At 43.0% G+C, this 12,573-nt stretch overlaps 1 protein-coding gene across 1 annotated transcript in view; it reads right to left on the bottom strand.

Moving 5' to 3' along the window:
- DNAH8 (dynein axonemal heavy chain 8) overlaps positions 1-12,573 on the bottom strand; it is a 1,666,792-nt gene that overhangs the window by 845,139 nt on the left and 809,080 nt on the right. The window contains 1 exon segment of the mRNA XM_033937418.1: positions 3,093-3,189. Coding sequence (XP_033793309.1) covers positions 3,093-3,189 — 97 coding nt within the window.

The raw sequence follows: 12,573 nt of genomic DNA on the forward strand, positions 1-12,573 counted from the left end.
ACCTTTCCTTCCTCCGAGCGACTTCCATTAACCACCACCCTCTGGCATCTGTCCGACAGCCAGTTTCTAACCCAGTTCACTACTTTGGGTCCTAACTTCAGCCCTTCAAGTTTGTTCAACAGCCTCCTATGAGGAACTGTATCAAAGGCTTTGCTGAAATCCAAGTAAATTACATCTAGCATATGTCCTCAATCCAGCTCTCTGGTCACCCAATCAAAAAATTCAATCAGGTTCGTTTGGCACGATTTACCTTTTGTAAAGCCATGTTGCCTCGGATCCTGTAACCCATTAGATTCAAGGAAGTATGCTATCCTTTCTTTCAGCAACACTTCCATTATTTTTCCAACAACCGAATTGAGGCTCACTGGCCTGTAGTTTCCTGCGTCATCCCTGTAACCACTTTTGTGAATAGGGACCACATTCGCTCTCCTCCAATCCCCAGGAACCACTCCCGTCTCCAGAGATTTGTTGAACAAGTCTTTAATAGGACTCGCCAGAACCTCTCTGAGCTCCCTTAGTATCCTGGGATGGATCACATCTGGTCCCATTGCTTTGTCCACCTTCAGTTTTTCAAGTTGCTCATAAACATTCTCCTCTGTGAACGGTGCAGAATCTACTCCATTTTTTCATGTAACTTTGCCAGACAATCTCGGTCCTTCTCCAGAATTTTCTTCTGTGAACACAGAACAGAAGTATTTGTTTAACACATTTGCTGTTTCCTCATCACTCTCTCGGTTACCAGCATCTTTTAGTTTAGCAATTCCATTTTTCATCTTCCTCCTTTAACTAATATATCAGAAAAAATTTTTGTCTCCCTTTTTTACATTTTTAGCCTTTTATTCTTCCGTCTGTGCTTTCGCTAGACATATCTCTCTCTTGGCTTCTTTCAGTTTCACCCTGTAGTCCTTTCTGCACTCCTCTTCTTGGATTTTTTAATATTTCATGAACACCAACTCTTTCGCCTTTATTTTCTCAGCCACTAGTTTGGAGAACCATATCAGCTTCCTTTTTCTCTTGTTTTTATTTATTTTCTTCACATAAAGGTCAATAGCCATTTTTATTGCTCCTTTCAGCTTAGACCACTGTCTTTCCACTTCTCTTATGTCCTCCCATCCTAACAGCTCTTTCTTCAGGTACTCTCCCATTGTATTAAAGTCCGTACGTTTGAAATCTAGGACTTTAAGTATCGTGCGGCCGCTCTCCACTTTAGCCGTTATATCAAATCAAACCGTTTGATGATCGCTACTTCCCAGGTGAGCACCCACTCGAACATTAGAGATACTCTCTCCATTTGTGAGGACCAGATCCAATATCGCTTTTTCCCTTGTGGGTTCCGTCACCATTTGTCTGAGCAGAGCCTCTTGAAAGGCATCCACAATCTCCCTACTTCTTTCTGATTCCGCAGACGGAACATTCCAGTCCGCATCCGGCAGGTTGAAATCTCCCAACAGCAGCACCTCCTCTTTCCTTCCAAACTTGTGGATATCCACAATCAGATCTTTATCAATTTGCTGCGATTGAGTCGGAGGTCTGTAGACTACACCCTCGTAGATAGAAGTTCCATCTTCTCTTTTCAGAGCGATCCATATCGCTTCTTCCTCTCCCCAGGTCCCTTGCATTTTGGTCCCTTGGATATTGATCTTTACATAGAGAGCTACTCCTCCACCTTTTTGACCATCTCTGTCCTTCCTAAAATGATTATATCCCGGTATGTTTGAATCCCATCTATGTGATTCACCGAACCATGTCTCTGTGATAGCGACAATATCTAGATCTGCTTCTAACATCAGGGCTTGCAGATCATGAACTTTGTTGCTTAGACTGCGAGCATTTGTGGTCATCACTTTCCAGCGGTAATCTTCTTTTTCGTACAGATTTTTGTTTAGTTTCACTACCCGTTGCAATGCTAAGAAGTGAGTTGCTGATATTGTTTATGTTGCAATCTTTACTACCATTACATCTTCGCTCAATGGCTGACATTTCCACTACATATCGTCTTTGCTTTTCATTATTCTAGTATTTTCGGATTTGCTATCACATCTTAAAGGAAAATAGAATAGCTTGACCCTTACATCACTTTGAGGAAATTCCTTTTAAATGTATTTCTCTTAAGAATTTTATCTCATGCTTTATAAAAAGTGCTTTTCATACTCTACCATCTCTTTGCTTTGAATATATGACTTCATGGGAGCCTATGATGGGAAACTTTAGTTTGGATACTTTCTGGACTGAGAACTGGGCTTATTGCTTCAGGTCCTTTTTATCTCAGTCACATGTGAATACACAGTTGCACATATTATACAATAAATATCTGACTCCCCAACGTCTCTGTCATTGGAATACTGATATTTCACTATTGTTGGTGAGGTTGTAATTTTGATGGAGATATGATTCATATATGATGGACTTATCCATGTATTAATTTTTTTGGGAAAGGTATAGTGAGATATATTTCAATTCTAGTTCAAATAAAACTTCTGCTAGACCCTGATCTTATTTTGTTGGGTAAACCATTAGATCAGTTGAGCTCTTTTGAACATTTGGATTTTATACAACTTTTGTTGGCTGTAAAGCTCTGCATTGCACAAAAATGGAAAGATCCTATATTACCCTCACAGCATTTTTGGCTGGATAAAGTTTGGTATATTGCTGGCATGGAAAAATTAATATGGCTTAAAAAACACAAACTATGGACATACAAATTGTTTCGAGCTCTTCTCTTTCAGACTACTGCAATTTCTCTAAATTCCTCTTAAATGTTCCACATTATCTACACTCTCCTTCAACCCACCATAAACTTTTTTTCTCTTTTCTATCCTATGGAGAACTGTTACTGTTCTAACATTTACCTGTGACCTTTTTATGGTACATTTCTTGGTTTTGAGCTCTTATACTTACAATTCTGCCAATTTGATATGGTCTATTTCTTGTAACCATAATTGTAGTTTTTATTCAAGCTGTGTATTTTAAATATGTATTGCAACTGACAACTCAGTATGTATTATGTATTCTTTATACTACAATAAAAAAATATTTGAAATTAAAAAACAAAGTGCTTATGCAATACCTACTCACACTAAAATAAAGCTTACCACATTAGGAATAACAAGATGCAATTCAGTTATTAACAAGGAAACATAATCTTCTGTTTTGCTCGCTTCCAGAAACAAACTTTTTCGACCAAATGTGCTGAAAAATAAAAATAACAAATGTTTTACATGTCTGCAGAAAATATTTAGCGATCTATTTACTTAACCACCCCTCCTTTTTACAAAACCATAGCGCAGTTTCTAGTGCCAGCCGCAGTGGTAACAGCTTCAATGCTCATAGGAAATATCAGGAATAAAACCCCTTGTTCTGCTGGTCCAAAGGAACCTTCTTGATGGCATTGAGAATGAGCAGAGAGAAAAAGAGAGGACTGGAGAAAAAGAGAGGACTGTAGTGGGTTGGAAGGAAACTCTCTTGGAGGATGATCTGGAGGAATGTCATGAAAATAAAGAGAATAACCTTCTTGAATGATATTTAGAACCCAGAGGTCGGAGGTTATTAATTGCCAACGATGATGGTAATGTTGAAAATGACCTCCAATGGGGTGAGGAAGAGGCAGAATTATATTGATTGAAATTGTGCTCTCGAGTAATCAGTCAAAAAGGCTGATTTGACATTGAATAGCAGATGTCAGATTTTTGAGGATGCTTGCTGTCGCTGCTTTTTCTGCTATGGCCTGAAGGCAGTACAGGTTTTCTTGTATAATGCCTCTGATAAGAAGAAGAGGGCTAGAAAGGTCTAGAGCAGGGGTGCCCACACTTTTTGGGCTTGCAAACTACTTTTAAAATGACCAAGTCAAAATGATCTACCAACAATAAAATTTAAAAAACACAAAGCACACTGTACGCAGAGAAAATGTTAATTATCATTTATATTCCGTGGGTTTTCAAAGAGGTCAAGGCAGCTGACTTTATGCAATGTCACTTCAGTAACAAATATACAAAAAATAGACAAATATACCCCCTCTTTTTACTAAACCGCAATAGCAGTTTTTAGCGCAGGGAGCTGCGCTGAATGCCCTGCGCTGCTTTTGATGCTCATAGGCTCCCTGCGCTAAAAACTGCTATTGAGGTTTAGTAAAAGGAGGCCATAGTGCAAAATATAGACAGCAGATATAAATTCTCAAAACGGACACCTTTTGATTACTAAATCTATATATATATAATCGGATGTATGTATGTATGTATGTGCCGTGATCACGCAAAAACGGCTTGACCGATTTGAACGAAACTTGGTATGCAGATCCCTGACTATCCGGGATGATATGTTCTGGGGGTCTCGCGGCCCACCTGCACACGTGGGCGGAGCTACAAACAGAAAATCAGATTTCACCCATTCATGTCAATGGAAAAAATGTAAAGAGCTGCCAACGCAAAAACGGCTTGCCCGATTTGAACGAAACTTGGTATGCCGATCCCTCACTACCTGGGGTGATATGTTCTGGGGGTCTCACGGCCCACCTGCACATGTGGGCGGAGCTACAAACATAAAATCAGATTTCACCCATTCATATCAATGGAAAAAATGTAACACAGCTGCCAACGCAAAAACGGCTTGCCCGATTTGAACGAAACTTGGTATGCAGATCCCTCACTACATGAGGTGATATATTCTGGGGGTCTCGCGGCCCAACTGCACACGTGGGCGGAGCTACAAACAGAAAATCACATTTCACCCATTAGTGTCAATGGAAAAAATGTAAAAAGCTGCCATTCTCACAGTAATTCCAACTACCTGGGGTGATATGTTCTGGGGGTCTCGCGGCCCACCTGCACACGTGGGCGGAGCTACAAACAGAACATCAGATTTCACCCATTCATGTCAATGGAAAAAATGTAAAAAGCTGTGGGACCGATTTGAATGAAAATTGGTATGCAGATCCCTCACTACCGGGGGTGATATGTTCTGGGGGTCTTGCGGCCCACCTGCACACGTGGGCGGAGCTACAAACAGAAAATCGGATTTCACCCATTCATGTCAATGGAAAAAATGTAAAAAGCTGTGGGACCGATTTGAATGAAAATTGGTATGCAGATCCCTCACTACCGGGGGTGATATGTTCTGGGGGTCTCGCGGCCCACATGCACACATGGGTGGAGCTACAAACAGAAAATCAGATTTCACCCATTCATGTCAATGGAAAAAATGTAAAGAGCTGCCAATGCAAAAACGGCTTGCCCGATTTGAACGAAACTTGGTATGCCGATCCCTCACTACCTGGGGTGATATGTTCTGGGGGTCTCACGGCCCACCTGCACATGTGGGCAGAGCTACAAACATAAAATCAGATTTCACCCATTCATATCAATGGAAAAAATGTAACACAGCTGCCAACGCAAAAACGGCTTGCCCGATTTGAACAAAACTTGGTATGCAGATCCCTCACTACCTGCGGTGATATATTCTGGGGGTCTCGTGGCCCAACAGCACACATGGGCGGAGCTACAAACAGAACTTCAGATTTCACCCATTCGTGTCAATGGAAAAAATGTAAAAAGCTGCTATTCTCACAGTAATTCCAACTACCTGGGGTGATATGTTCTGGGGGTCTCGCGGCCCACCTGCACACATGGGCGGAGCTACAAACAGAACATCAGATTTCACCCATTCATGTCAATGGAAAAAATGTAAAAAGCTGCCATTCTCACAGTAATTCCAACTACCTGGGGTGATATGTTCTGGGGGTCTCGCGGCCCACCTGCACACGTGGGCGGAGCTACAAACAGATCAGATTTCACCCATTAGTGTCAATGGAAAAAAATGTAAAAAGCTGGCATTCTCACAGTAATTCCAACTACCTGGGGTGATATGTTCTGGGGGTCTCGCGGCCCACCTGCACACGTGGGCGGAGCTACAAACAGAACATCAGATTTCACCCATTCATGTCAATGGAAAAAATGTAAAAAGCTGCCATTCTCACAGTAATTCAAAAACGGCTTGACCGATTTCAACGAAACTTGGTATGCAGATCCCTCACTACCTGGGGTGATATGTTCTGGGGGTCTCGTGGCCCACCTGCACACGTGGGTGGAGCTACAAACAGAAAATCACATTTCACCCATTAGTGTCAATGGAAAAAAATGTAAAAAGCTGCCATTCTCACAGTAATTCCAACTACCTGGGGTGATATGTTCTGGGGGTCTCGCGGCCCACCTGCACACATGGGCGGAGCTACAAACAGAACATCAGATTTCACCCATTCATGTCAATGGAAAAAATGTAAAAAGCTGCCATTCTCACAGTAATTCAAAAACGGCTTGACCGATTTGAACGAAACTTGGTATGCAGATCCCTCACTACCTGGGGTGATATGTTCTGGGGGTCTCGCGGCCCACCTGCACACGTGGGCGAAGCTACAAATAGAAAATCAGATTTCACCCATTCGTGTCAATGGAAAAAATGTAAAAAGCTGCTATTCTCACAGTAATTCCAACTACCTGGGGTGATATGTTCTGGGGGTCTCGCGGCCCACCTGCACACGTGGGCGGAGCTACAAACAGAACATCAGATTTCACCCATTCATGTCAATGGAAAAAATGTAAAAAGCTGCCATTCTCACAGTAATTCAAAAACGGCTTGACCGATTTGAACGAAAATTGATATGCAGATCCCTCACTACCAGGGGTGATATGTTCTGGGGGTCTCGCGGCCCACATGCACACGTGGGCGGAGCTACAAACAGAAAATCAGATTTCACCCATTCAAGTCAATGGAAAAAATGTAAAAAGCTGTGGGACCGCTTTGAACGTAAATTGGTATGCAGATCCCTCACTACCTGGGGTGATATGTTCTGGGGATCTCGCGGCCCACCTGCACACGTGGGCGGAGCTACAAACAGAAATTCAGATTTCACCCATTCATGTTAATGGAAAAAATGTAAAAAGCTGCCATTCTCACAGTAATTCAAAAACGGCTTGACCGATTTCAACGAAACTTGGTATGCAGATCCCTCACTACCTGGGGTGATATGTTCTGGGGGTCTCGTGGCCCACCTGCACACGTGGGTGGAGCTACAAACAGAAAATCACATTTCACCCATTAGTGTCAATGGAAAAAAATGTAAAAAGCTGCCATTCTCACAGTAATTCCAACTACCTGGGGTGATATGTTCTGGGGGTCTCGCGGCCCACCTGCACACATGGGCGGAGCTACAAACAGAACATCAGATTTCACCCATTCATGTCAATGGAAAAAATGTAAAAAGCTGCCATTCTCACAGTAATTCAAAAACGGCTTGACCGATTTGAACGAAACTTGGTATGCAGATCCCTCACTACCTGGGGTGATATGTTCTGGGGGTCTCGCGGCCCACCTGCACACGTGGGCGAAGCTACAAATAGAAAATCAGATTTCACCCATTCGTGTCAATGGAAAAAATGTAAAAAGCTGCTATTCTCACAGTAATTCCAACTACCTGGGGTGATATGTTCTGGGGGTCTCGCGGCCCACCTGCACACGTGGGCGGAGCTACAAACAGAACATCAGATTTCACCCATTCATGTCAATGGAAAAAATGTAAAAAGCTGCCATTCTCACAGTAATTCAAAAACGGCTTGACCGATTTGAACGAAAATTGATATGCAGATCCCTCACTACCAGGGGTGATATGTTCTGGGGGTCTCGCGGCCCACATGCACACGTGGGCGGAGCTACAAACAGAAAATCAGATTTCACCCATTCAAGTCAATGGAAAAAAATGTAAAAAGCTGTGGGACCGCTTTGAACGTAAATTGGTATGCAGATCCCTCACTACCTGGGGTGATATGTTCTGGGGATCTCGCGGCCCACCTGCACACGTGGGCGGAGCTACAAACAGAAATTCAGATTTCACCCATTCATGTTAATGGAAAAAATGTAAAAAGCTGCCATTCTCACAGTAATTCAAAAACGGCTTGACCGATTTGAACGAAACTTGGTATGCAGATCCCTCACTACCTGGGGTGATATGTTCTGGGGTCTCGCGGCACACCTGCACACGTGGGCGGAGCTACAAACAGAAAATCAGATTTCACCCATTCATGTCAATGGAAAATATGTAAAAAGCTGCCATTCTCACAGTAATTCAACAACGGCTTGACCGATTTGAACGAAACTTGGTATGCAGATCCCTCACTACCTGGGGTGATATGTTCTGGGGGTCTCGCGGCCCACAACTCCATGTTGCTTGCTCAAGGCTGGGTTCACCCAATAATTTATATGTTCTTGCTCCAGGTGAAACTAAAATTGTTTATAATCACGTTTTGCGTTAGTTGTATTGTATTCATTTTGTCAAATATTTCACATTATAATTTGAAAATTGTACTTTTTATAAAGTAAAAAAAATATTTTCATTCACCACTATAAAGTATCTTTATTTGAATCCATTTACAGTGTTATTGCTATAATTAAATACCCGTGCAACGCCGGGGCATCAGCTAGTTGAAAATAAAATCATTTTTCCTATCTTTGTTGTCTGGTGATTTCATGATTCTCTGGTTGCACTTTCGTTCTCTGACTGTGCATCCAATATTTCTTCCCTTTTTTCAGCCTCCTGTATGCTTCCTCTCCTCCAGACCTTATTCTCTCCCCCAACTTTTTCTTCCTCTCTCCCTGTCCTCCTTCCGTCTTTCTGTCTCCCTGCCCCCCTTTATTTCTGTATGTCTGTCTTTCTCTCTCCATGTACCCTTTCTTTCTTTCTTTCTCCATGCCCTTTCTGTCTGTCTCCCTGTCTTTCTCTCTCCCTGCTCTCCCCCAAGCCACCGCTATCGGGTAACAGGCTGCCACCACCGCCACCATCAGGGAACAGGCCGCTGCTGTGAAGAGGACACTGAAGCGCCAGGCCGACCAACCTTCCCCACTCGACATCAATTCTAACATCGGAAAGGAAGCTCCGGGCCAGCCAAGCAGCGATTGGCTGGCCTGGAACTTCCTCTCCGACATCAAAATTGACGTCGAGTGAGGAACGTTGATTGGCCCGGTGTTTCAGCGTCCTCTTTACAGGATCGGCAAGCAGGTAGAACGGAAGGCAATGCAAGTCTATCACGAAGCCTGGGATGGGCTCTGCGATCGACTCATGTTGCCTTTGCGATCTACTGGTCGATCGCGATCGACCTTTTGGGCACCCGCTAGTCTAGAGGTAGATGACTTAGGCTTAAGTTTAAGCAATGAATTAAAAGACTTTTCATGCTCTGAGAGTTTTGGGGTTGCATTCTCAATAGTGTCTCCAAAAAGCTCATCACCCAGACAGGGAATGTTGGCTAGCATCCAAATCTGCTATCCTGAGCCATGCCAGCCTCCTCATGGCCACAGACATGGCAGAAACTCTAGAGATCAGCCCAGAAGCATCATAAGTAGATTACACCAAATGCTGTCTGAGTTGCTGAAACTGACTTCCAATAGGATGGAATATATTTATAGTAGTTAGGCATCATTTCACCAGGTGCTTTAGATAACAGGTGAAGTAAAAGTTATAGTTTATGACTCTGTTGGCTTGCATAGAATTTTGGTAGTGTGATATGCAAGGTGTGCCTGCTAGGACTGGCCCTAGTATAAGGCCCATTTCTAGAGCAGATAGTTCCCAATCTGCTCAGTTAAAACCCCAGTTTAGCCTTTTGCCTTCCATTCCTACTGTGTCCAGTAGAGGGAACTCAGGGGCTGAGCTGCAGTCTTCCCCTCCCCCACGCCTTCCTAAGATTAATAACCGGATAGCCTCTGCACCTGGGAGTGTGGGGCGGGGCTGTAGGTTCCTTAACCTTAGGACTGAGCAGTTGGAAAGGGAGAGAGAGAAGTGGAGAGACAGGGAACAGCTGCAGGCGAAATATTGGCAGCCTAGCTCAGGGTTGGGAGCTCTGCAGGGCCATCAAACGCCTGAATGTATGGAGTTTTCTGAAGCTGGTGCTGTGTTAACTCCGGATCCCTGTGAAGTTCCACAAGCCATGGAGTTGGAGCCGGAACCGAGTGCTGAGGTCCAGAATGAAATCCAACCCATGGAAGTGTGCAGTTCCAAGGCGAGTAAAGAAACTGCCTAAGGGGATTACAAAAGCTAATGTTTTGTTTGAACTGGTTTTTTTTCTTTTGGAAGCTGTGCTTTAATTACCCTGTTGAGGCTTAAGCAGGGAAGCACAGGAATTTAAGACTGTAAAGAAATTACGTTTAGTGTTTGCTAGTGGGATAGTGGGCTCATTTGTGTAGCATTTATCAACACGTGGAGCACACCACCTGGTCAGCACTTTCCAATGCTGAAGGAGTACAGTGCTGTTGCATTGACATTAGTCCAAGTTTTGCTACCAAAAGGAAGAGACTTTCTTTTTGTTAGTTTTTCTTTGAAGCTGAGGCTCGCTAATAAATATGCTACTTGAGTTTAAACTTTTCTGTTTATGAGATTGAAGCTCAAGGTTTTGAGACTGTGCTGTTTTGAATGAAAATCCTGACAAAGTTTGTTTTTCATTTTAGTTTTGACTGGTATGCGAACTGACAAGTAAAGCTTCCTAGTTACTTGTATGAAACAAAATAAATCCAGTCCTGGTTTTCTGAAATACTTACCTAGCTTGTGGGTGAATCCTTACTCTAAACTTTTATTTTTCCTTTCCTTGTGGCACCCTCTGCAGCCCACAAGAGTCTTTCCTTGTCCCCGCAGCCCTGGACACATTGCCCTGAGGTTGTGGGTGACAGTAGAGACATCTACCAAATCTGTCTATTGTTCTACCTTCTCGCCCTGGATGAACTGTGACGTAGACTTTAGAAGGAGCAGATTTTTTAAGAGTGGACTCAACCACAAGAAAGTTAAAGCTTATCAAAACCGGGAATGAGTCTGTATTGAGAATCCAGCTTTCTAGGAGCAGCCGGAACAGAATAAGAAGACTCCCAATTTTTACAGAGAGTTTCTTTCAGGATACCATGTAGAGGGAGTTTGAGAAGTTCCTTAGGAGGATGTTTGTAGTCCATAGTCTCTATAAATTTCTCTGAATATTTGGAATCTGCTTAAAACAGCCATGTCTTTACTCATTTGTCTGATAAAGCAAGTAAATGAGACGGGCTCGGATGAAGATAGTTCTCTGTGAGAGGTGGAATGAGGAGAATGCTCTACAGCTGAATCATAAGCTTCTCTAGTAGAAGTTGAGTCCTCATGGGTGGACTCAAGACACAGATATGAATCAACAGGAACTGAAGGTGAACGGTACCTACATTTGGTTTGATACCGATCTGATGTAGCAAGCAATGTAGAATGCTTGCGTTTGTGTGATCTCTTGGAGGGATATGTCTTAACATAACATCGTACTTCTTAACCGCGTAACCATAAGTTCTACATGGTTTACAAAAGATTATGAACTATGGACAATTTAAGGAAGACAAAAAAAAGTTATTTGACCAAGTATTTTGAGAAGAGATGAGCTTTGAAATGTTTATAAGAACAGGCTCCAAGCAGTAACAATCAAAATTCTCTATCACGTGAAGCCGCTTGGAATGCTAAAGTATGGTAAATAAATTTATTGCTTTTTCAGCCCTGTACTGACAGAAAGGTAAACAGGGCATGAGATTTTCTACTGTATTTATATGATGCTAAAGAGAATCTGTTAACCATGTAAGACGGAGCAGTACCATATGTAATCTTACAGCAAAAGCAACCCAACTTTGAAGAATGCTTGCCAGATTTAGTTGCATGCAAGCATGGAGAAGAATGACGTGATTGACTGGAGTGATGTCTAGAGGAATATTGCTTCTTATGAGAAGGAGAACGGTGTCTTGAAGAGCAATGCTTTGGAGAAGGAGACAGGTGCCTTGAAGAACAGTGTCTGGAAGCATGGCTGGATGATGATGATGGGAATCAAAAAAGTGTGAGATAAAAATAGAGGATCTCTAATTCAAAAATGAATGAGGTGCAATGTAGATAAGTGTAAAGTGATGCATGTCAGTAACAAAAATCTCATGCACAAATACAGGATGTCCGGGGCGGTACTTGGAGAGACCTCCCAGGAAAGAGTCTTGGGAATTCTGATCGGCAAGTCGATGAAGCCGTCTGCACAATGTGCGGCGGTGGCGGTGAAAATGACGAACAGAATGCTAGGAATGATTAAAAAGGGGATCACGAACAGATCGGAGAGGGTTATCATGCCGCTGTACCGGGCCATGGTGCGCCCTCACCTGGAGTACTGCGTCCAGCACTGGTCACCGTACATGAAGAAGGACAAGGTACTACTCGAAAGGGTCCAGAGAAGAGTGACTTAAATGGTTAAGGGGCTGAAGGAGTTGCCGTACAATGAGAGATTGGAGAAACTGGGCCTATTCTCCCTTGAAAAGAGGAGAACGAGAGGGGACTTGATCGAAACGTTCAAAATACTGATGGGTATAGACTTAGTAGATAAAGACAGACTGTTCACCCCCTCCAAGGTAGGGAGAACGAGAGGGCACTCTCTAAAGTTGAAAGAGGATAGATTCCGTACAAACATAAGGAAATTCTTTTTCACCCAGAGAGTGGTGGAAAACTGGAATGCTCTTCCGGAGTCTGTTATAGGGGAAAACACCCTCCAGGGTTTCAAGACAAAGTTG

This window comes from Geotrypetes seraphini, chromosome 3 (assembly GCF_902459505.1).
Source record: "Geotrypetes seraphini chromosome 3, aGeoSer1.1, whole genome shotgun sequence".
NCBI lineage: Eukaryota > Metazoa > Chordata > Amphibia > Gymnophiona > Dermophiidae > Geotrypetes > Geotrypetes seraphini.